The sequence below is a fragment of the Taudactylus pleione genome, unplaced genomic scaffold, assembly GCF_031769625.1.
Source record: "Taudactylus pleione unplaced genomic scaffold, aTauple2 ptg000483l, whole genome shotgun sequence".
In the NCBI taxonomy this organism is placed as follows: Eukaryota; Metazoa; Chordata; class Amphibia; order Anura; family Myobatrachidae; genus Taudactylus; species Taudactylus pleione.
The window spans coordinates 3,285,866-3,310,428 of record NW_028284885.1 but is presented as its reverse complement, the minus strand read 5'-3'; the positions used below and the strand labels follow the sequence as shown (position 1 = coordinate 3,310,428).

Genomic DNA, 24,563 nt, shown 5'->3' with positions numbered 1-24,563 from the left:
TTGTATCCGTGTACTGTGTGTATTTGTGTACTATATATATATATATATATATATATAATGTATATATATATATGTATGTATATGTGTACTGTATGTGTACTGTGTGTATATGTGTACTGTGTGTTTATGTACTGTGTATATGTGTACTGTATGTGTACAGTGTGGATATGTACTGTGTATATGTGTACTGTGTAGATGTGGACTGTGTAGATGTGGACTGTGTATATGTGTACTGTGTGTGTGTACTGCATATATGTGCACTGTGTGTATGTGTACTGTATATATGTGTACTGTAAATATGTGTACTGTGTGTATGTGCACTATATATATGTGTTCTGTGTACTGTGTGTATATGTACTGTATATATGTGTTCTGTGTACTGTATATATGTGTACTGTTAGTATGTGTCCTGTATATATGTGTACTGTGTATGTGTACTGTGAATATGTGTACTGTATATATGTGTTCTGTGTACTGTGTGTATATGTACTGTATATATGTGTTCTGTGTACTGTATATATGTGTACTGTTAGTATGTGTCCTGTATATATGTGTACTGTGTATGTGTACTGTGAATATGTGTACTGTATATATGTGTACTGTGTGTGTGTGTACTGTATATATGTGTACTGTATATATGTGTACTGTGTGTGTGTGTACTGTATATATGTGTACTGTATATATGTGTACTGTGTGTATGTGTACTGTATATATGTGTACTGTGTGTATGTGTACTGTGAATATGTGTACTGTGTGTATGTGTACTGTATATATGTGTACTGTGTGTATGTGTACTGTATATATGTGTACTGTGTGTGTGTGTACTGTATATATGTGTACTGTATATATGTGTACTGTGTGTGTGTGTACTGTATATATGTGTACTGTATATATGTGTACTGTGTGTGTGTGTACTGTATATATGTGTACTGTATATATGTGTACTGTGTGTGTGTGTACTGTATATATGTGTACTGTATATATGTGTACTGTGTGTGTGTGTACTGTATATATGTGTACTGTATGTGTACTGTGTATGTGTACTGTGTGTATGTGTACTGTGAATATGTGTACTGTGGGCCTGATTCAGACCCGTTCGCTATGCTGCGCTCGCTCGCATTGAGCGATTTTTCTCAGTCTGCGCATGCGTATAATTCGCAATGTGCGTGCGCGAACCAGTCAGTGCGATGGGAAAGTGCTCGCCCGTAGCCCGCAGTCGGGCCGCTATTTTGAGTGACAGATAGTGCCGTTTGTGGGTGGTAACAGGGGAAGGTGCTTGTGAACAGGGGAGTGGATATGTGAACGCGGGCGTGTCCGACCGTCAGAACGGAGTATAATGGGTGTGCATAATTAGCAAAGTAGCGTCATTGAACATGTGACTTGGATGATTTTTCCCTGAACTGCTCGCACTGCTTGCGGGAGGCTAGGTCTACCTTAAGTGCTGTGAGCAGCTCCGATGGCTCCCGATGGTCCCGATTAATCCTACATTTCCTGGAGATGACGTTTGTTGCAATTGGCAAGGGGGCATCTTTAAACACTTGCGAGCGCAATAAGCCCTCGCCCGCTAAGACATAGAGGCGTCCTTACACCGCAAAGAGCGAGCGCATGTTTTGCATCATTTGTGCATCATTTTTACATCATTTGTGTTTGTTGCTTCTCTTTCTCTTCACTATCTATGTATCAGCGCTTGGTGGCCGTCCCTCCCTTTCTTTTCTGGCTATAGACTTTTATATCCTGTAAGAAGGATCTTCACACAATAAAACCACTTTGCAGTTTTCCTACTATTTATAGCCTGTGTATTGGTGCTGGTGTAGGAGTATTTCAAGAGACACAAAAGAAAGATAATGTTCTCATTTATCTTATATATGCATCTGTTGTGCTTATTTATGCCACTGCTGGGGGACTCGGCGCACATAATCTGATTTTACAGCAGTACAAGGCGTTCCTGTGCATAAGCAGTCTCCTCTCTAATTGCCCCCCCTGCCTCATTACCACCCTTCAGCTGAACCCGGCATCCCAGCCATAAGCATTTATTCAAATCATGTTCCCGTCTGTTTTTACAGCGCGCTTCACTGTGTATTTTATTCTCTGTTATAGAAAGCGATATCTGCAGCCCTACACGAGTTATGTTTCCAGCCCTGGGAGAGCCAGACACAAAAGGTCATTCAGTTCTATCATCAGATCCTGGTAAGGGTCCCTGTATGTATGAGGATGGGCGGAGGGTCTTATTACAGAATATGGGGATTGGCGGAGGGTCTTATTACAGAATATGAGTATGGGCAAAGGCTCTTATTACAGAATATGGGGATTGGCGGAGGGTTTTATTACAGAATATGAGGATGGGCGGAGGATTTTTTTACAGATTATGGGGATTGGCGGAGGGTTTTATTACAGAATATTTATATATTTATTTATTTATTTATTACCAGTTATTTATATAGCGCACACATATACCGCAGCGCTTTACAGAGAGAATATTTGACCATTCACATCAGTCCCTGCCCCAGTGGAGTTTACACTCTATATTCCCTCCCACATGCGCACACACATACACACGAGGGTCAATTTGTGTTGGGAGCCAATTAATCTACCAGAATATGGGGATTGGCGGAGGGTTTTATTACAGAATATGAGGATGGGCGGAGGGTTTTATTACAGAATATGGGGATTGGCAGAGGGTCTTATTACAGAATATGAGGATGGGCGGAGGCTCATATTACAGATTATTGGGATTGGCGGAGGGTTTTATTACAGAATATGGGGATTGGCGGAGGCTCTTATTACAGAATATGAGGATGGGCGAAGGCTCTTATTGCAGAATATGGGGATAGGCGGAGGCTCATATTACAGATTATTGGGATTGGTGGAGGCTCATTACAGAATATGGGGATTGGCGAAGGCTCATATTACAGAATATGGGGATTGGCAGAGGCTATTATTACAGAATATGGGAATTAATCGGAGGCTCTTATTACAGAATATGAGGATTGGCGGAGGCTCTTATTACAGAATATGGGGATTGGCAGAGGCTCTTATTACAGAATATGGGGATTGGCGGAAGCTCTTATTACAGAATATGGGGATTGGCGAAGGCTCTTATTACAGAATATGGGGATTAGCGGAGGCCTTTATTACAGAATGTGGGGATTGGCGGAGGCTCTTATTACGGAATATGGGGATTGGCGGAGGCTCTTATTACAGAATATGGGGACTGGCGGAGGCTCTTATTACAAAATATGGGGATTGACAGAGGGTGTTATTACAGATTATCGGGATTGGCGGAGGGTGTTATTACAGAATATGGGGATTGGCGGAGGGTCTTATTACAGAATATAGGGATCGGCAGAGGCCCTTGTTACAGAATATGGAGATTGGCGGACGGTCTTATTACAGAATATGGGGATTGGCAGAGGCTCTTATTACAGAATATGGGGATTGGCGGAAGCTCTTATTACAGAATATGGGGATTGGCGAAGGCTCTTATTACAGAATATGGGGATTAGCGGAGGCCTTTATTACAGAATGTGGGGATTGGCGGAGGCTCTTATTACGGAATATGGGGATTGGCGGAGGGTGTTATTACAGAATATGGGGATTGGAGGAGGTTTTATTACAGATTATGGGGTTTGGCAGAGGGTGTTATTACAGAATATGGGGCTTGGCGGAGGGTGTTATTACAAAATATGGGGATTGGTGGAGTGTGTTATTACAGAATATGGGCATTGGCGGAGGGTGTTATACAGTATATGGGATTGGCGAAGGCTCTTATTACAGAATATGGGGATTAGCGGAGGCCTTTATTACAGAATGTGGGGATTGGCGGAGGCTCTTATTACGGAATATGGGGATTGGCGGAGGCTCTTATTACAGAATATGGGGACTGGCGGAGGCTCTTATTACAAAATATGGGGATTGACAGAGGGTGTTATTACAGATTATCGGGATTGGCGGAGGGTGTTATTACAGAATATGGGGATTGGCGGAGGGTCTTATTACAGAATATAGGGATCGGCAGAGGCCCTTGTTACAGAATATGGAGATTGGCGGACGGTCTCATTACAGAATATGGGGATTGGCGGAGGGTGTTATTACAGAATATGGGGATTGGAGGAGGTTTTATTACAGATTATGGGGTTTGGCAGAGGGTGTTATTACAGAATATGGGGCTTGGCGGAGGGTGTTATTACAAAATATGGGGATTGGTGGAGTGTGTTATTACAGAATATGGGCATTGGCGGAGGGTGTTATACAGTATATGGGGATTGGCGAAGGGTGTTATTACAGAATATGGGGATTGGAGGAGGTTTTATTACAGAATATAGGGATTGGTGGAGGCTCTTATTACAGAATATGGGGATTGGCGGATGCCTTTATTACAGAATATGGGGATTGGCGGAGGCTCTTATTACAGAATATGGGGATTGGCGGAGGCTCTTATTATAGAATATGGGAATTGGTGGAGGGTGTTATTACAGAATATGGGGATTGGCAGAGGCTCTTATTACAGAATATGGGGATTGGTGGAGGGTTTTATTACAGAATATGGGGATTGGTGGAGGGTTTTATTACAGAATATGGGGATTGATAAAGGGTCTTATTACAGAATGAGGGGATTGGTGGAGGGTTTGATTACAGAATATGGAGTTTGGTGGAGGGTGTTATTACAGAATATGTGGATTGGCGGAGGGTTTTATAGAGAATGAGGGGATTGGTGGAGGGTTTGATTACAGAATATGGGGCTTGGTAAAGGGTCTTATTACAGAATGAGGGGATTGGTGGAGGGTGTTATTACAAATATTGTCAAATAACTAGATACCAGTGACATCAATTCTTACATTTTGTATGCAGACACCAAGTTTAGAGCGAATGTAGCCCAATGATTTGCTGGAAACCATGTCCATCACTGATGCACTGTGTGTGGGCGAGAGGTGCACTCTACCAGCTAACACAACATAATGGTGATAATGATTTATATACTGGCCTTATTGTGATTGCTGTGTGTATGACACTAATTCCAGGCTCGTCATGGTGTAATGCTGGTGGGTCCCACCGGAGGAGGAAAGACGGCAGTGAGGAGGATTTTGGAGAAGGCGTTGGTACATTTGCCCACCGTTCCGATGGATAGAAGCTCCTCACTTGTAATTACATGACTTTATTTTATATTTATTACTGTAAAATTGTCACTCAATAGGCAAGAGTTTGTAATTGTTATATTATAAATAAATATGTTGTAAATTTTATATATAATGTAACATATTAGTAATACACTGAAAAATAAAAATAATAAAATATCTGTAAAGTAATAATAATAATTGTAAAATATATATATAAAAAAAAAAGCCACATTTCCATGACCTGGTGACTGAAACATTTTGGCATTCATAGCAGCCATTGAGAAACTTGCTTCTAATAGTCTGTTTTGCACTAAACTAGCTGTTAGAAATGTATCTTGATTGCAGTTTTAACCGCCAATCCGCTGGTCAGAACTGCTGACCGGCGGATCGGCGTTTCCGTTACAATCGCAGGATCGCGCAATCAGTCGCCTAGTGTATGGGCTTCTTTAACCTCGTCGACTGCTGGTCATGCAGACTGTTCGCGGTATAGAGGAGCTCATTCAGACCCGCTTGCTAGATGCGTTCGCTCGCACCCAGCGTATGCAAATCCCGCGCGCACGCCCAGCAAGGCAGGCGATCGCACGGCAAGGCATTAGCACGCCCACTATGTCTTGGCGTGCGATCACTTTGTGTATGCAGACGCCCACCAGCCATTGACGCCCACTTGCGCACTTCATCTCCTGGAAGTACACGAAACCATTGGTACATCGAGCACCATCAGATGCGATTGCAGCGCTTGAGGTTGACTATACCCTGCCGCAAGCACTGCAATCACTTCAGTGTGAAATACAACCAGGTGACGTGTACAGTGACGCAGCCTGTTAATTATGCACGCCTCTGAAACCGCGTTGAGACACTCAGGCACGCCTCTGCGTTCGCACCTCCACTCCCCCGTTTATAGTGGCTTGCCCCTGTTACCACCCACAAACGTCCTCTCCTGTCACTCATTCAGCTGGGCTGTCTATGCCGGGCGCGCGAACACTTCATGATCCTTCGCAGTGGTTCTCGCACGCGCATTGCGATGCATGCGCAGATTGCAAATATCGTCCAGCTACGAGCAAACGCATCCTAGCGAGCGGTTCTGAATCAGCTCCAGAGTCCGCTACAGAGACTACGAGCTATAGTCCCTAATGCTAAGCTGCAGCTTTCAGGTTACATAGAATTCTGCATATGGAGGATCAGGGGAATTTATGTCTCTAAATGTAGTGTAGTAAGAGTAGCATTTAGTAACTAGACATATATCTTTTTATTGCAGTGATGGTTACCCTGACACACTGTAGGGGCCACATGGGTGACCCCCCCAACTTTCTAAAGGGCCACATATTACCCGTAAACTCAGTAAGGTGATAAAACAATACATTTAAATAAAAAAAGAGACCGATGTCTGTAATATCACAGCAGGCGTTCAGTGTATGATAAACAAGTGTCACAAGATATAAAACCAAATATCACCATACAGCAAAGGAGGAAGGAGCTGGGGGCCCCAGGGGAAGGTGCAGAGGGCCACATGTTTACCATAACTAATCTGATGGATTTGTACACCATATAGAGTGTATTTCTTAGCTAGGCTACCTGTGATAGCACCGGCCCCTGGGTACGCAGGGGGGACTGGGAGATCTCAGAAGGATAAGCAGAGTGAGGACAGGTGATAGCTGGCTGCGAGGTTATTAGATGTCATTAGTTTTGCTGTGTATTAAATCAATGTTGTCACATTCAACTGCAAGAGCATCATGAAGAAAGGCAAAGTGGAAACCTTCATCATCAACCCCAAGTGCGTGACGCTCGGAGAGCTGTACGGGGAGATCGACCCTAACACCATGGAGTGGTCGGATGGGCTCCTGGCCTCCGCCGTGCGGACGTTTACACAGCAGTCATCCGAAGGGGGCGGATCAGCCACAAGTGACCTGTCTGCACCACATGTGAGTGCACTTTAATTCCCCATACTCTGTCTAGGGGCCGAATTCAGTTAGCCGCGAAAAGCCGAGGTCAGCGAAAAGCGCCTTGATTTCGACTCATTCGCCTGTTTGGACGTGATGTTTTCGCCATGCGCGTCCCCGCTTTTCTCCTTTTTCAATTCCAAAACGAAACTAGCGAAAAGGACAGCATATTTTTGGGAAATCAGTCTGTACCCCATAAAAAGCTTCACTGACCCTGGGAATCAGTATAGAAGAGTACGGGTTTAGTAGGTATTACCGCCGGACGCATGGCCCGGCGGTTCAAATCCCAACAGCGGCAGCCCGGCAAGGGTGAAAATCCCGATCGTCCCCAAGTTAAGTATCGCTAACCTCATTCTAGCCCCTAACCCTCCCTCAGAGATGCCTAACCCCAACCCCCCCCCCTGTGCCTTACCCTAATCCCCCCTCTGTGCCTAAACCTAACCCCCCCTTCCCCGCTGCCTAGACCTAAGTCCCCCGGGGGATTGTGCCTAACCCTAACCTCCCCCCGGGGTGCCTAACCCTAACCCCCCCTTCCCCGCTGCCTAACCCTCCCTGGGGGGTGCCTAGCCCTAAGTTCCCCCGGGAGCCCTAACCCTCCCCCCTGAGGCTGCCCGCGTTTGGTTAATGATAGGCGTTGAGTTTTCGACGCCTGTCATGAGTACCACGCCGGAATTAGACAGTCTGGAAGCCGGCGGTCGGCATTTAGACCATCTGCTTCCAAACTACATCCCAAGAGTGGTAATAGCCCTAATAAAAGTATTTAGTGATCTTAAAATGAGGCAAAGGGCTATTATATGCATTTTTGCATATGTGTGGAAAAAGTATACAAGCAATGTTTTTTGAGAAAAATAAGTACCGTAATTAAATTTGGGGTACCTGAAAATGGGTACTAGTATTTCTACTTCAGGGTCCATAGGGGGTCCACAGGGTTGACCTTGGGGTATAGGTTGGGAACCAAATCCGGGCACCACGCAGTTAAAGCTTTTAGCTCCCAGGATGCACTTGGGTCCACTCTCCCTATAACCCCACCCCCAGCCAGAGGCACCTCAGTTTAAGTTGGTGCCCGGCCGGAATCGGGTCACCGTTTAGTGCAGTGGGGAGCTGATTAGCAGCCCCTAAGCTTTATTTTTTCTGAAGGACAGAGTTTTTTATTTTTCCTTTGGATTCTTCAGAGCGGCAGCGTCAGACTGTCCATAGGACGTCTAAGCTGCCGCTCCGTCACCCCGCTGGCGCTGAGACGCCAGTACAGATCTGGGGATCTCAGCGGGACCCCAGAGTCTGTACTAGCCGGACTCTGCGGGCGCCCAGGACTGCTGCCGGATCCACGGGGAGCAGGTAAGGCGCGGGTCACCGCTTGCGGTGATCCGCGCATTTGAAATGCAGTCCTGTGCCTCCGGTCTCTGGGGACAGACCGGAGGCGCCGGCAGTGGCGGCGGGCCCCCCATACCCCGTGTGTCCACTAGACCACCAGGGACTTAGTGTTCGGTGCAGGGAGCCGGCGTCCCGGGGGTTAATAGCCGGCCAGGGGAGACAGCCTTCCCTGTTACAGCGGCTCCTCCCCTCAGCTCAGCGCGCCTTTCAGTATCCATAGTCTGGCGTCGCTGAGCTGCTTCCTCCGCGGGCCACGCTTCTTCTGAGGTCTCCAGCGGCCATTTTCTCTCTGTGGTGCAGCAGAGATCTCTGGAGATGGCAGTGAGTCCAGTCCCCCTGCGTACCTCACCATCAGGTCAGTGTACACAGCGCTGTAGCCTTCCCAGACACTGAATCTGGGTAAGTTGCATGCAGTGTAATAGTGCAGTATATTATGTGACATGTTTATGTATATATGTGTATATCTGCATGGTATGTGACTTATGCTAGTGCTGACTGTACTTTATTCTCTCACCTGTCAGTGTATATCTATCCCTTTCCTTATCTGCCCTAATACAACTGTACTTGGGGTGGTTCTGAGACCTCACATTTATATACTTGTTAATATTTGTGAGGTTTGTCACATACTGTTGCGTGCTGCACGTTGCCATATTTTGAGTGGAACTGTGTGTTGCATACGCTGAAAATGGGTCCCTGCAGCTAATTTTTAGTTTCAGTCAGGACCAGTATAGCGCTGCTTGATCACAAGGCTTGGTCAGATATGTCTGACCAGGAGATAGAGCGTTATACTGCACCCATTTTTACTATCCTGCAAGCCATGTGCTGCAGGTGTTAGTGCGGAGGATTTAACTCTTAAAGGGTTCTGTATGTGGCGTCATCGGGTGCCGGTCCCTTTCACGACCCCCTTGGGCGGTTTGTTTTCTCGGGATCCTCTTAATTGCGGATCGCCGGGCGGGCCCCATTGTTGTACCTCACTTGGGGTTACTTCACCATACTGCCCTTTTCATCTCAGGGTATCTCGCAGTTTCTTGCACTCTTCCCCTGTGACACAGACTACCGCTCCCTACAGGGTTTTTTTCGAGTATATGAATTCCCCCTGGTGCCACCATAGTCTGTCATGCCCCTTGCAGGGATTACCACAACAGCCACCCTGGGTGGAAGTCGTTTTTCTATGAAACGCAAATTGGCGTGGTGGACGCCCTGTGCTTACTTCCCACTTGGCTCTACCGTGAACTGGATACTGTTTTGGGCTCTTTCCCTCTTACACGGGGGGGAAGCCTATCTCAAGTATTTTTATCCCTGTTTTAGGGCTGGTAGCAGGTCCATTCTGGTTAGAGTGAATGTTGACCTGCACCTGTATCATACACCCTCAGTATTACGTGCCTTCTGGGTCCCTGTTGCTGACTAGCGGGTGGATCGCAGGGCGGGACTCTGGCTGTTGCCAGATATGAGGTATTACAACAGTGTTTGGTCTCCTGTCCCAAATTCCCTGAGGGTCATCATGAGCCCCTCCTGGGGTGGATGGGCGTGTTACTCGTCGGATTACAGACGTTACTACGCATCCCATTCCTGCGTGGTCGGATACTTCTGATCCGTAGGTGGTAACTCTGCCTGAAATCAGTATACTCGCTTTCAGGGGTTGTTACCCATCCTACCATGGCGATAGCATGGTTGGTTAATACTATTGCATACTGAGCTGATGCATTTGTAATGTTTTTCCCCTCCAACACGTCTGGGGTTCAAGTGTATTTGGTCCCTCACGTAATATATGCAGTTGTCATAGGTGGACATGCCTATATTGGATACCAGCTCCAAACTTTCAGAGTTCCGGCTGCGACGGTATCCTCCGTAATACCCTATGGCTGCGCTCTGGGAATGCAGAGGTGCAGATACCATCTATAGGGTAGATCTGACCTTGACAGTGGCAGTACAAATTTCCCGCTGTCAGCTATGCTCACTGCGGGGCCTCAGACTATTAAGTCTTTTTGTCCTCTGGGTCAGCCTAAAGGTCTGTTTCTTCATAGACTGTCGGCCTTTACAAGGGCCGACATATCCAGTTCCGAGCAGGCCTGGACTGCCAGCCGATCCTGCTTCTGAACCAACGGATATATCGTCAGCCTGACGAGACAGGCCTACCACTGGGAGATGGTGATTTCTCAGTTTGCCCGGTACTAGTGTCTAGTTGCCGCGGCTACGTGGGTAGGAGGGTACGCCCTCTCTTTGCTCAGGCGGCCTATTTCCATGTGATGGTACGCAGGCCCTTATTCGGAACAGGGCCTTACAAATCCAGAAAGCTATACAGTTGTTGCGGTAAGCGGAGCTAATTGGGCCATCCCCACTTTCTCAGCGAGGGACTGGTTGTTCTGCTTTCTTTCTGGTGCGGTGGCTGAATGGTCCTCTTTGGCCTATTCTCTGTCTCAATTCCCCGAACCAGTTCCTAAAGCTACCTGGGTTCAGGAAGCAATCCCTATGCTCCATCATACTATGTTTGGAACCCGGGGACTTTATGGTATCACTGGATATACAGGACGCGTGCCTACGGGTACTTACAGAGACCTTACCTCAGCATGGACTGAGGTTTGCTGTATCACAGCACTTACGATTTTTCGGGCTCTGCCTGTTGGGACTGATCTCAGCCCCACAGGGGTTTACCAGCGTTTTGGATTTTCTGACAGTTCTTCTGTTCAGTATATCCCAATGCTCCTGTACCTGGATGGCCTCCTGCTCTTAGCAGGATCACCGGGGTACTTTACAGCCGGGTCTGGTTGACTGTGGGTTCTTCAGGGTGCAGACGTTTAATCAAGGGGAAAAAAGTCCTCCCTGCATCCCTCTCTGGGTATTCTTCACCTAGGAGCCCTGCTGGATTCTCAAAATCTGAGAATTCTTCTGGCTTAAGACGGCATCTCCACTCTTCCATTAGGAGTACATGGATGTCTGCGCAGTCGCCATATGTCTTTACACTCTGGGATGCATGGTCCACTATTCAGTGTCTGCCTTTGGAAGGGTGGAATGGGCTCAGTTCCATTCCAGGCCTTTCCATAATTGGCTTATCTCCAGATGGAACGAGTTTTTTCTGTCGGATCACTGTTCAAACAATGATGCTCTCCCCGGAGGCAAGTCGGTCCCTTTTCGGGTGACTATGGCCATCTCGTCCAGGGTATTCTTTGCTAAGGACAGTGTCTGGTTCGCATCCATTTCAGTGCAATTGGATGTCTGTCGATTCCACCCTGTCAATTAACTTGTTGGAACTTTAGCCTGTCTTGGGCTTCACTCTGGCATAGCCCTTGTTTCCAGGTGAACCTGAAAAAGTTCAGTCCGACAGGGTCAGAACAGTGGCTTCCTTTTTAGCAATACTGTTCGTTGGGTGGCAATGTCAGGTTTGTCATACATTCGGGCATTGTCTGAGGGTCTCCTCCCGACCATCTCGACAGTGTTCATTTCGGGTGCTCTCCATTGGGAAGCGGGAGTCCTCAGCCGTTACGACGTGCATCCCGGGGACTAGTCTCTTCCCCAAGAGAGGTTTCATCTCCTGGTGAGCAGGGGCGGGGGCCCTCCTGAGGTGACACTCATGGCCTTCTGACTCTATCACACTATGGTGTTACAGTCCAACTCTGGGGATTCTGAAGCAACCTTCAGTGACTCTTTGTCGGTGAAGGGGTTCTTCCAATTTGCGTACCTGTGTTCTCCAGTCTCCATTCTTCCTCGAGGGAAGTGTTTCAATAGAGACAGAGATGCTTTCCTGCTGGTGGCTCCTGATTGCCCCAGATGTCAGGGGTACTTGGTTTTTCGGAGTCTCTCCATCGATACTCCATTCCTGATGCTTCGCTACCCAGACCTGTTGTCTCAGGGTCCTGGGGTTTGCCTTGGACCTGGGTCGTTTGTCTTTGACTACGTCCCTATAGTGGTCTTACGGCTTCCATGGCTTTGTCATCGTTGGAATGATTGGAGCACATGGATCAGCTTTTGCTGGGACCTACCACAATCTGTGGCAGCCATAATTCTTATGGTATTATACCTATCAATACGATCCTCTGGTGTCCAGGATTTCCAGATATTCTGGCATTCCTTCCGGCTGGCTTGGGTTTCTCCCTCGGCCTGGCCTTCCTGACAGTGCAGATCTCTACACTGTCAGTATGATTAGGTTATGGAATTGCTCCGCTCTGATATCCAGTTCATCCTTTGGAGTGTTTTCTGGATTATGCCTCCATTTGTCCTCCCTAGGGTCTCCTTGGGAGTTAGGAGTGGTTCTTCGTTAACTCCGGGGAAAGTTAATGGAACCGCTGGTTGTAATAGCCATTACATGGTCTATTGCTTTGGCTTTCTCTCTTTCTATCAGGGAGTTTATGTCAACCAGGTGAGTGTCGGAATTGGGAGCGTTCTCATGTGGCTCCCTCTTCTGGAGGGCATCTTGTTAGGGTGTGAGTTGCTCTCACCCTGTGTTTCTTCTTAGTGATTTTCAGGTTCCATATTATTCTGGAACTTATGGTGCGGCCATTCAGTCCCCAGTCCTCTCGGCTGGTGTGGCCTCATTGACTGTGGTCCGGCCTCTGTGGATTTATGTGATCCATTCAAGTTCCTGACGGAAATCGGACTCCTTATTGGTGGTCTGAGATTTCTGGTTTTAACAGGAAAGGATGGCCGGCCTATGGCCATATGTTGGCTGGACGGCCTCGTATGTCTTCTTCAGGGGCCTACCCATGGGTAGGCCTTTCTGTTGTTGCTGCTTGTTTTTTTCTCGGGCCATGTAACCCTCGTGGGTGGCTCGCGGTGGCGCCTTGGCTGGTTTGCCTTGCTAGGTGGCCACCTGGTCTTCTGTCTACACCTTTTTAAGGTTCTAGGCATTGTTTTCCTTTGCCTCTCAGGATGCTTCCTTTTTGGCGGCGGATTCTCATCTCAGCACAGGAGCGTCCCCTCCCTTGGTTGAACTGCTTTGGGACATCCCCAAGGTCAACCCTGTGGACCCCCTATGGACCCAGAAGTAGAAAACAAGAGATATGGTAAGAACTTACCTTTGTTATCTCTGTTTCTACGAAGTCCATAGGGTCCACAGGGCGCCCGCCCTGACGCACCTGGCTTCAAATGGGCTGTGTGACTGGTCACCGGTTTTCCGTCTCCCATTTCTGTGAGTATGGTTATCGAGTGTTCCAGTTTTCTCTCTTTTTTTCTCCTCCTCCGGCCTTTGGCTACTTACAAACTGAGGTGCCTCTGGCTGGGGGTGGGGTTATAGGGAGAGTGGACCCAAGTGCATCCTGGGAGCTAAAAGCTTTAACTGCGTGGTGCCCGGATTTGGTTCCCAACCTATACCCCAAGGTCAACCCTGTGGACCCTATGGACTTCGTAGAAACAGAGATAACAAAGGTAAGTTCTTACCATATCTCTTGTTATTTTGGTGTCTCTAAAATGAAGATTTAAAAAAATCTAAAAAATACACCTGCTGCAGCCTCCTGCAATCCCAAAAACACCTGTCATCCATAGAGCACCCCAAAATACCAGGCCCCCCACTTTTTACCCATTTCCCAACACAATTTACATTTTCGCCCTAAAAATGATAAATCGTTTTTGGGGTGTGGTAATTTTTTTTTTTTTTTTTGCGCCTTTATTAGTCATTTTGGGGGGTTGTCCAAAGGTTTCTGAATCAAGTCCCCCACATTTGTACCCCAAAATCTGGATTTTGCATTTCTTTTCTCTTGCCTTTTGCTGTAGATACTTTTTAGCCTATTTCTGCCTATCGAGTTTTCGCCTAGGCCAAAACTCCTGGAATTGAATACGGAGATTCTTTGAAAACAGGCGAAAAGCTCAAATCGGTGAAAACTTTTCGCCGGTCGCGGCTTTTCGCCTCTAATTGAATTCAGCCCTAAGTGCTCACACCCGGTCTGAGTCAGAGTTAGGAGCAAATAAACGAAAAGGAGCAATTTGCACTTTGGAGAAACCATATTGCGCTGTAGGTGGGGCAGTTGTAAAATGTGCAGAGAGTCGGGGAGGGGTGCGTCCTAGCTTAGTACTAAATTTCAGTGTAAAAATTAAGCTGTCCAGCATTTGTGGTCTTCATAAACAAGCAGACAGTATTTTCCCTGCATGCAATAAAATAAATGCATTTTCACCACTTACAATGCAACATGGTTTGTTCCGAAATGGGTATGATATACCGCCGGCCGTATGGTTCGGCGGCCGGCGGTTCGATTCCCGTCAGTGGCAGCCCGACAGGAGCAGAGTTAGAAGCAGCGGAAGCCCGACAGCGCTGGAAATCCCGATCGTGGATAGGTAAGTATAGACTAACCTAACCCTCCTTAGGGGTGCCTAACCCTAACTTCCCCCCCAAGTGCCTAACCCTAATCCCCCCTCTAAGTGCCTAAACATAAGTCCCCCGGGGGGTTGCCTAACCCTAAGCCCCCCCCGGGGGTGCCTAACCCTAACCCTCCCTCCCCCTAGCCTAACCCTCTCGGGGGGTGCCTAACCCTAAGTCCCCCTCGGGAGCCCTAAACCTAACCCTCCCCCCCCCCCGCGGTTGTCCGCTCGCGGCGCCTGGCATCACTACGATCGTGATGCCGGGCGCCGGTATCCCGGCGTCGGGGACATGCGGGTGTCTACATCTAGACGTCCGGCATTTCACCCATGCCGGGATAAGACAGTCGGGAAGCCGGCTGCCGGTATTTAGGCAGTCGGCTTCCCGATTGCTTCCCTGTGTTCCAGGAGCAAATTGCTCTTTTTTTCATTTGTTCCAAACTCTGCGATAAGTTTATTATTTGTGTATTACCTTTATAACAAGGATACAGTATTATTATCTACAATGCCTGTCACCTTGTTATTTGGAACAGCTCATTGTTGAAAACAGTATGAAGAGTTTAAATGACGTTCCCAAGACTGCAAGTGAGGAGTTTTGTGACCATGTAACACCCAAATCTAAAGGTAACTGTACCCCTAACACAAAAACCATGAACTGCACTCCAATGTACTAAAACATTTATATCTAACATAATTATCAGTCATTTATATTAGAGATGAGTGGTTTAGTTCTACTCGGTTACATTTGGATCTGAAAAACTGCATATTATTGGCTATCCGGCTCTCGCGTGTTTTGGATAGCCAATATGATAAATCCAGACTTGCATTCATTTGGTGAGAAGAACAAAGTGGAACCGAACCGTTCATCTCTAATTTATATATAACAAAATGATCAGTCATTTATAAAAGTCACATGGTACAATTAGCTATGATGCTACCTGAGTACCTGCTGCCAATAATTATACCCTACAGTTATTTCATATGTTGCTACACTATTTATTAATGTTTTAATTATTTGTGTAAGAGGAAAATAAGTTTCCTAATCCGATATAAAAAATAGGAAATATTCTGTATACAGGTGGATACATTTTGCCTGTCCTCACATTGCTTATATGTTATCCCTAAAACATGGGCCCTGATTCAGAGACGGTCGCTCTGAATCTGGGCGGTTTTTTTTGTGCGGCCTCCTGGCCGCTCGCATAGCTGTGGGTGACCACCCACAGCTATAGCGAGCGGCCAGGATGATGGTCGCGATGGTCAAGACCATCGCGACCATCGGGCTTGCGACGAGACCCTTGAGGTAGGGTCTCGTGGCCGCAAGCCCCAGAGAGCTTCTGGCTCTAATAGAGCCGGAAGCTCTCTCACTGACATCACTGGTGATGTCAGTGGGGCTGCCCACAAACGGCAGGCGTTTGCTTGGGAACGCCTCCGTTTGTGAAGCCACCCCCCGGCCACGCCTACAAAATGGGGCGAGCTGTCGATCAACATCGACAGCCGCCCCTTTTGTAGTGAGCCACGGAGCGAGAGATTTTCTCTCTCGCTCCGGGCTTGCGCACGCACAGTGCGGCCGCTGCGCGTGTGCAGAGCACACCATCGACCCGCTCACAAGCGCTCAAGCACTTGCGAGCGGGTCTGAATCAGGCCCATTGTCCTTTAGTCTCTTTAATATATTTGGCGAAGGCCCCAGCAGATAGCCATAGGTCCTTCTTTTCCGAGCGCATTTGTGGAGACCGTGTATCAGCCCCTCTAAAGGTCATAGAGGAATCACATGACAAAGGACGATCCACTGCTGCCGCAAGACCACCCAGACCAGTGAACGAATAAGACACACACAACCAACTGGTCGAACAGCATGGGCACCTGCCGCAATATTATCAAACTGGCACCTCTCTCGTGGTCATGGGGGTCATCATTACTTGTGGTTTTTTCCATCTACCCAACGTAGTCCAGCCCAATTGGACTTTGGTGGTATGGCTTTCATTTAATGTAGTACAGTATAATGTTTGGTCACTTTTATCAACTTCACCTGCTGAAGTGGCGTCACGTGCGGGAATTCAAACAGAAATATGGCAACAACGTGACTTTATAGAGGAATTGAGACTGTTTTAAATATAGACACGTAACCTACATCCACACTTCTTACTTCTAGCTCATGATATTGGGCCATGGAACCTAAGATTCATTGCGTGTGATTTACATTAATCCTCCATCACTTTTAATGTTCCACATTATGCAGCATGTTTATTATTGCCACCATATACCAGCTAGTATGTAATACGCACAATGTGCTTTTCAGGGGATGCGGTTCCAGACTGGTATTGGATAATCCTGGACGGACCAGTCGACACCATGTGGGTGGAGAACCTTAACACTGTTCTCGATGACACGAGGACGCTTTGTCTGGCCAACAGCGAGAGAATTCGGCTTCCGCAAGGAATGAGGATGATATTTGAGGTGGACAGCCTATCACAGGCCAGCCCGGCTACCGTCAGCCGATGCGCCATGGTCTACATGGTAAGACACGTCTGATACTAGAGTATCGAGCTCTTTTCCACCGAGTTCTCTTTATTATCTATTCTCCATGTTGTGTAAGTGTTAAAGTGCCGTAATTGTTGTAATGCCCAGAACTGAAGAGCCGCTGTCTCTCTGTACTGTAAATTAATACGGATCGGAGATCCAAATATGTATAGAACACTGCGGCCTTGTGCCTTTATATAGTGACAGAACTCTCTGTGACTTATCATATCCATGTCATTTACAGTCGGAGGGGTTTGATCCCTTATATAAAATTAAATCTCTGTTTGTTTGATATTAGCATAAGTTATTATCCACGTTACTATTAGTAATGTAGCTATTTTTACTGGTTGGGTATCGCTCGCTGTCCGGGGATGCGCCAAATATTCACCATAGGACCTGACTCTGAGTCACATAATAATACGGTCGCATTGCGTCCACTTTCAATGCGAACGTATCTCTTACTGTCAATTATTATTGATATTAGCTCCCCCAGCTATTCTGTTTCCACGGATCTCCCCTTTCTTGTAACGGCCATAATTATTTGCTATTAGGGGTGCACTATTCCACGTATACAGCCAGATTCTGACTGAGCCGCGTGCAACTGTGCTAGAGTTCTGTACGCCGTCAGCCATCAGAATTCACATGCGAGTATCTGCCCCGTAATCTCGGAGCGCTCTGTCCACGATCACATCATTATTAGCAGCGCGCACACCTACCCAGTGCTAAAAAATGATTTGCTTACAGCGCATAAACAGAATACTAAAACTAGCTACACGCTGCCGAATTCAGAGCTACAGTACATGCATCTTACAATCAGCCCCATAATGATAATAATATAATGATAATAATAATAATTATAACAATAATAAAAAAGTCACGTAATGATGTGAATGGACAAATATTCTCTGCAAAACTGTGTGGAATATGTGTGCACTATATAAATAACTGGTAATAAATAAATAATATATAACGGAAAATGTATCAAAGCTTGGAGAGAGATAAAGTGCCAATCAGCTCCTAACTGTCATGTTACAGGCTGTGTTTGAAAAATGACAGTTAGGAGCTGATTGGTTGGTATTTTGTCTCTCTCCAAGCTTTGATAAATCTCCCCCATTGTCACACAGATATAAGTGATAAGTCCCCCCACCACTCACCCTCATCTTTGCATCACAGTTATTGCAGTTGTGTTTATTTGAATGTCCGGAGCAAGGATCTCATTCTGTCATCTTCTGTTACAGGACCCGGGTGATCTGGGGTGGAAGCCCTACGTTAGCACTTGGGTAGCTCGGATATCAGGAAATGTCCCGTTAACGGGCGTGCAGTATCTGAGTACCTTGCTCAGCATCAGTGTGGATGAGGGAATAAAATTCATTCGCAAGCACAAAAGCAGCTTCCCTTTCCCTGTGCAAGACCTGGTGCCTGTAATGAACCTGTGCAGGATTCTAGACGCTTTCCTGGATTTCATGAGCAGAAACGGAGGCTTCGGAGAGAGTAAGGATATGATGTATCATTCTGTGGATACATAAAGTACCATCTGTTATCATAGAATGTGTCACCAGAAAAAATAAATTGCATATACAGTAGCTGGTACCAGCTCACATTTATCTGTGTACATATAATAACAATATTACAGCAATGTCAGTATGAGCTGGGTAATCAGAGACATACACCAAAGTGTACAGACTGACTATGCACAACTGCATGTTCTGCGGCATGCCTCGGGTGTGTCTCAGGTGGGACTCGGGTGTGCCTCAGGGGCGCCTCGGGTGTGCCTCAGGGGCGCCTCGGGTGTGCCTCAGGGGCGCCTCGGGTGTGCCTCAGGGGCACCTCGGGTGTGCTTCAGGTGCGCCTCGGGTGTGACTCAGGTGCGCCTTGGGTGTGACTCAGGTGCGCCTCGGGTGTCACTCAGGTGTGTCTCAGGTGCGCCTTGGGTGTGCTTCAGGTGAGCCTCGGGTGTGACTCAGGTGCGCTTCGGGTGTCACTCAGGGGCGCCTCGGGTGTCACTCGGGTGTGACTCAGGTGCGCCTCGGGTGTGACTCAGGTGCGCCTCGGGTGTGACTCAGGTGCGCCTCGGGTGTGACTCAGGTGCGCCTCGGGTGTGACTCAGGTGCGCCTCGGGTGTGACTCGGGTTTGACTCAGGTGCGCCTCGGGTGTCACTCAGGTGCGCCTCGGGTGTCACTCAGGTGCGCCTCGGGTGTCACTCAGGTGCGCCTCGGGTGTCACTCAGGTGCGCCTCGGGTGTCACTCAGGTGCGCCTCGGGTGTCACTCAGGTGCGCCTCCGGTGTGTCTCAGGTGCGCCTCGGGTGTAAATGGCGCCCAATGTATTTTTTGTGAATGTGGTGTCAAACGCACCTCTCTATAGAATGAAGTTCATGGATCTGATTTGCTTGTAACATTGTTGTAACCCTTTTATTTCCTCACAGTAACACATGACCCGAATGAGAAACTTTCCTCTGTATCAAACGTTCATGAGCCGCAATCTGCCAGCGACACCCGGACATTATACACCCCGAGCCTGACCGGGAGCCTGAGGAAGAGGTTACACAACTCATATAATATTTGCATTTTATTTAACTGAATTGATCTCTGTAAAAATATTAAATAAAAAATATTACAGCGTTAAAGGACAAACAAATGCGAGAAGCGCCCAGGAGAGCCTGTTCTGTTCATTGCACAAGTAACGTTCTCACGCGTGCAGCAGAGTCTTCTCATGTGAATCTGTGTAACGTTCTCATGCGTGCAGCAGGGTCTTCTCAGGTGAATCTGTGTAACGTTCTGATGCGTGCAGCAGAGTCTTCTCATGTGAATCTGTGTAACGTTCTCATGTGTGCAGCAGAGTCTTTTCATGTGAATACTGTATTTGTAACATTCTTATGTGTGCAGCAGAGTCTTATGTGAATCTGTGTAACGTTCTCATGTGTGCAGCAGTCTTCTCATGTGAATCTGTGTAACGTTCTCATGTGTGCAGCATAGTCTTCTCATATGAATCTGTGTAACGTTCTTATGCGTGCAGCAGAGTCTTCTCACGTGAATCTGTGTAACGTTTTTATGCGTGCAGCTGAGTCTTCTTATGTGAATCTGTGTAACGTTCTCATGTGTGCAGCAGAGTCTTCTCATTTGAATCTGTGTAACATTCTCATGCGTGCTGCAGTCTTCTCATGTGAATCTGTATAACATTCTCTTGCGTGCAGCAGAGTCTTCTCATGTGAATCTGTATAACATTCTATTGCGTGCAGCAGAGTCTTCTCATGTGAATCTGTGTAACTTTCTCATGCATGCGGCAGAGTCTTCTCATGTGAATCTGTGTAACTTTCTCGTGTGCAGCAGAGTCTTCTCATATGAATCTGTATAACATTCTCTTGCGTGCAGCAGAGTCTTCTTATGTGAATCTGTGTAACGTTCTCATGTGTGCAGCTGAGTCTTCTCATATGAATCTGTGTAACATTCTCATGTGTGCTGCAGTCTTCTCATGCAAATCTGTATAACGTTCTCATGCGTGCAACAGGGTCTTCTTATGTGAATCTGTGTAATGTTCTTATGCGTGCAGCAGAGTCTTCCCTCGTGAATCTGTGTAACGTTCTTATGCATGCAGCTGAGTCTTCTTATGTGAATCTGTGTAACGTTCTCATGTGTGCAGCAGAGTCTTCTCATATGAATCTGTGTAACATTCTCATGCGTGCTGCAGTCTTCTCATGTGAATCTGTATAACGTTCTCTTGCGTGCAGCAGAGTCTTCTCATGTGAATCTGTGTAACTTTCTCATGCATGCGGCAGAGTCTTCTCATGTGAATCTGTGTAACGTTCTCTTGTGTGCAGCGGAGTCTTCTCATGTGAATCTGTGTAACTTTCTCATGTGTGCAGCAGAGTCTTCTCATATGAATCTGTGTAACGTTCTTATGCGTGCAGCTGAGTCTTCTTATGTGAATCTGTGTAACGTTCTCATGTGTGCAGCAGAGTCTTCTCATATGAATCTGTGTACCATTCTAATGCGTGCGGCAGTCTTCTCATGCGAATCTGTATAACGTTCTCATGCGTACAGCAGGGTCTTCTTATGTGAATCTGTGTAACATTCTTATGCGTGCGGCAGAGTCTTTTCACGTGAATCTGTGTAACGTTCTTATGCATGCAGCTGAGTCTTCTTATGTGAATCTGTGTAATGTTCTCATGTGTGCAGCAGTCTTCTCATATGAATCTGTGTAACATGCTCATGCGTGCAGCAGACTTCTCATGCGAATCTGTATAACGTTCTCATGCGTGCAGCAGGGTCTTATGTGAATCTGTGTATCGTTCTCACGCGTGCAGCAGAGTCTTCTCATATGAATCTGTGTAACGTTCTCATGCGTGCAGCAGAGTCTTCTTATGTGAATCTGTATAACGTTCTAATGCGTGCAGCAGAGTCTTCTCATGTGAATCTGTATAACGTTCTCACGCGTGCAGCAGGGTCTTCTCATGTGAATCTGTGTAACGTTCTTATGCATGCAGCTGAGTCTTCTCATGTGAATCTGTGTAACTATCTCATGTGTGCAGCAGAGTCTTCTCATATGAATCTGTGTAACGTTCTTATGCGTGCAGCAGAGTCTTCTCACGTGAATCTGTGTAACGTTCTCATGCGTGCAGCAGAGTCTTCTCATGTGAATACTGTATTTGTAACGTTCTTATGCGTGCAGCAGAGTCTTCTTATGTGAATCTGTGTAACGTTCTCATGTGTGCAGCAGTCTTCTCATGTGAATCTGTGTAACGTTCTCATGTGTGCAGCAGAGTCTTCTCACGTGAATCTGTGTAACGTTCTTATGCGTGCAGCTGAGTCTTCTTATGTGAATCTGTGTAACGTTCTCATGTGTGCAGCAGAGTCTTCTCCTGTGAATCTGTGTAACGTTCTCATGCGGGCAGCAGAGTCTTCTCATGTGAATACTGTATTTGTAACGTTCTTTTGCGTGCAGCAGAGTCTTCTTATGTGAATCTGTGTAACGTTCTCATGTGTGCAGCAGTCTTCTCATATGAATCTGTGTAACGTTCTTAAGCGTGCAGCAGAGTCTTCTCACATGAATCTGTATAACGTTCTCATGCATGCAGCAGGTTCTTCTTATGTGAATCTTTGTAACGTTCTCATGTGTGCAGCAGAGTCGTCTCATGTGAATCTGTGTAACGTTCTCATGCGTGCAGCTGAGTCTTCTTATGTGAATCTGTGTAACGTTCTCATGCGTGCAGCAGAGTCTTCTCATATGAATCTGTGTAACGTTCTCATGCGTGCAGCAGAGTCTTCTCATGTGAATCTGTGTAACTTTCTCATGCATGCGGCAGATTCTTCTCATGTGAATCTGTGTAACTTTCTCATGTGTGCAGCAGAGTCTTCTCATATGAATCTGTGTAACGTTCTTATGCGTGCAGCAGAGTTTTCTCACGTGAATCTGTGTAACGTTCTTATGTGTGCAGCAGAGTCTTCTCATTTGAATCTGTGTAACATTCTCATGCGTGCTGCAGTCTTCTCATGTGAATCTGTATAACATTCTCTTGCGTGCAGCAGAGTCTTCTTATGTGAATCTGTGTAACGTTCTCATGTGTGCAGCTGAGTCTTCTCATATGAATCTGTGTAACATTCTCATGTGTGCTGCAGTCTTCTCATGCAAATTTGTATAACGTTCTCATGCGTGCAACAGGGTCTTATGTGAATCTGTGTAATGTTCTTATGCGTGCAGCAGAGTCTTCCCTCGTGAATCTGTGTAACGTTCTTATGCATGCAGCTGTGTCTTATGTGAATCTGTAACGTTCTCATGTGTGCAGCAGAGTCTTCTCATATGAATCTGTGTAACATTCTCATGCGTGCTGCAGTCTTCTCATGTGAATCTGTATAACGTTCTCTTGCGTGCAGCAGAGTCTTCTCATGTGAATCTGTATAACATTCTCTTGCGTGCAGCAGAGTCTTCTCATGTGAATCTGTGTAACTTTCTCATGCATGCGGCAGAGTCTTCTCATGTGAATCTGTGTAACGTTCTCTTGTGTGCAGCGGAGTCTTCTCATGTAAATCTGTGTAACTTTCTCATGTGTGCAGCAGAGTCTTCTCATATGAATCTGTGTAACGTTCTTATGCGTGCAGCTGAGTCTTCTTATGTGAATCTGTGTAACGTTCTCATGTGTGCAGCAGAGTCTTCTCATATGAATCTGTGTACCATTCTAATGCGTGCGGCAGTCTTCTCATGCGAATCTGTATAACGTTCTCATGCGTACAGCAGGGTCTTCTTATGTGAATCTGTGTAACATTCTTATGCGTGCGGCAGAGTCTTTTCACGTGAATCTGTGTAACGTTCTTATGCATGCAGCTGAGTCTTCTTAGGTGAATCTGTGTAACGTTCTCATGTGTGCAGCAGAGTCTTCTCATATGAATCTGTGTAACGTTCTTAAGCTTGCAGCAGAGTCTTCTCACATGAATCTGTATAACAATCTCATGCGTGCAGCAGATTCTTCTTATGTGAATCTTTGTAACGGTCTCATGTGTGCAGCAGAGTCTTCTCATATGAATCTGTGTAACGTTCTCATGCGTGCAGCTGAGTCTTCTTATGTGAATCTGTGTAACGTTCTCATGCGTGCAGCAGAGTCTTCTCATGTGAATCTTTGTAACGTTCTCATGCATGCAACAGAGTCTTCTCAGGTGAATCTGTGTAACGTTCTGATGCGTGCAGCTGAGTCTTCTTATGTGAATCTGTGTAACGTTCTCATGTGTGCAGCAGAGTCTTCTCATATGAATCTGTGTAACATTCTCATGCGTGCTGCAGTCTTCTCATGTGAATCTGTATAACGTTCTCTTGCGTGCAGCAGAGTCTTCTCATGTGAATCTGTGTAACTTTCTCATGCATGCGGCAGAGTCTTCTCATGTGAATCTGTGTAACTTTCTCATGTGTGCAGCAGAGTCTTCTCATATGAATCTGTGTAACGTTCTTATGCGTGCAGCTGAGTCTTCTTATGTGAATCTGTGTAACGTTCTCATGTGTGCAGCAGAGTCTTCTCATATGAATCTGTGTACCATTCTAATGCGTGCGGCAGTCTTCTCATGCGAATCTGTATAACGTTCTCATGCGTACAGCAGGGTCTTCTTATGTGAATCTGTGTAACATTCTTATGCGTGCGGCAGAGTCTTTTCACGTGAATCTGTGTAACGTTCTTATGCATGCAGCTGAGTCTTCTTATGTGAATCTGTGTAATGTTCTCATGTGTGCAGCAGTCTTCTCATATGAATCTGTGTAACATGCTCATGCGTGCAGCAGACTTCTCATGCGAATCTGTATAACGTTCTCATGCGTGCAGCAGGGTCTTATGTGAATCTGTGTATCGTTCTCACGCGTGCAG

General features: G+C 46.6%; 1 protein-coding gene across 1 annotated transcript in view; it reads left to right on the top strand.

The window, feature by feature from the left end:
* The window catches only part of DNAH14 (dynein axonemal heavy chain 14), a 1,015,490-nt gene that overhangs the window by 288,451 nt on the left and 702,476 nt on the right, over positions 1–24,563 (top strand). The window contains exons 36-42 of the mRNA XM_088449338.1: positions 2,098–2,187; positions 5,019–5,138; positions 6,839–7,033; positions 15,238–15,328; positions 17,001–17,218; positions 18,460–18,712; positions 19,647–19,761. Coding sequence (XP_088305464.1) covers positions 2,098–2,187; positions 5,019–5,138; positions 6,839–7,033; positions 15,238–15,328; positions 17,001–17,218; positions 18,460–18,712; positions 19,647–19,761 — 1,082 coding nt within the window. The remainder of the gene's footprint in view (positions 1–2,097; positions 2,188–5,018; positions 5,139–6,838; positions 7,034–15,237; positions 15,329–17,000; positions 17,219–18,459; positions 18,713–19,646; positions 19,762–24,563) is intronic.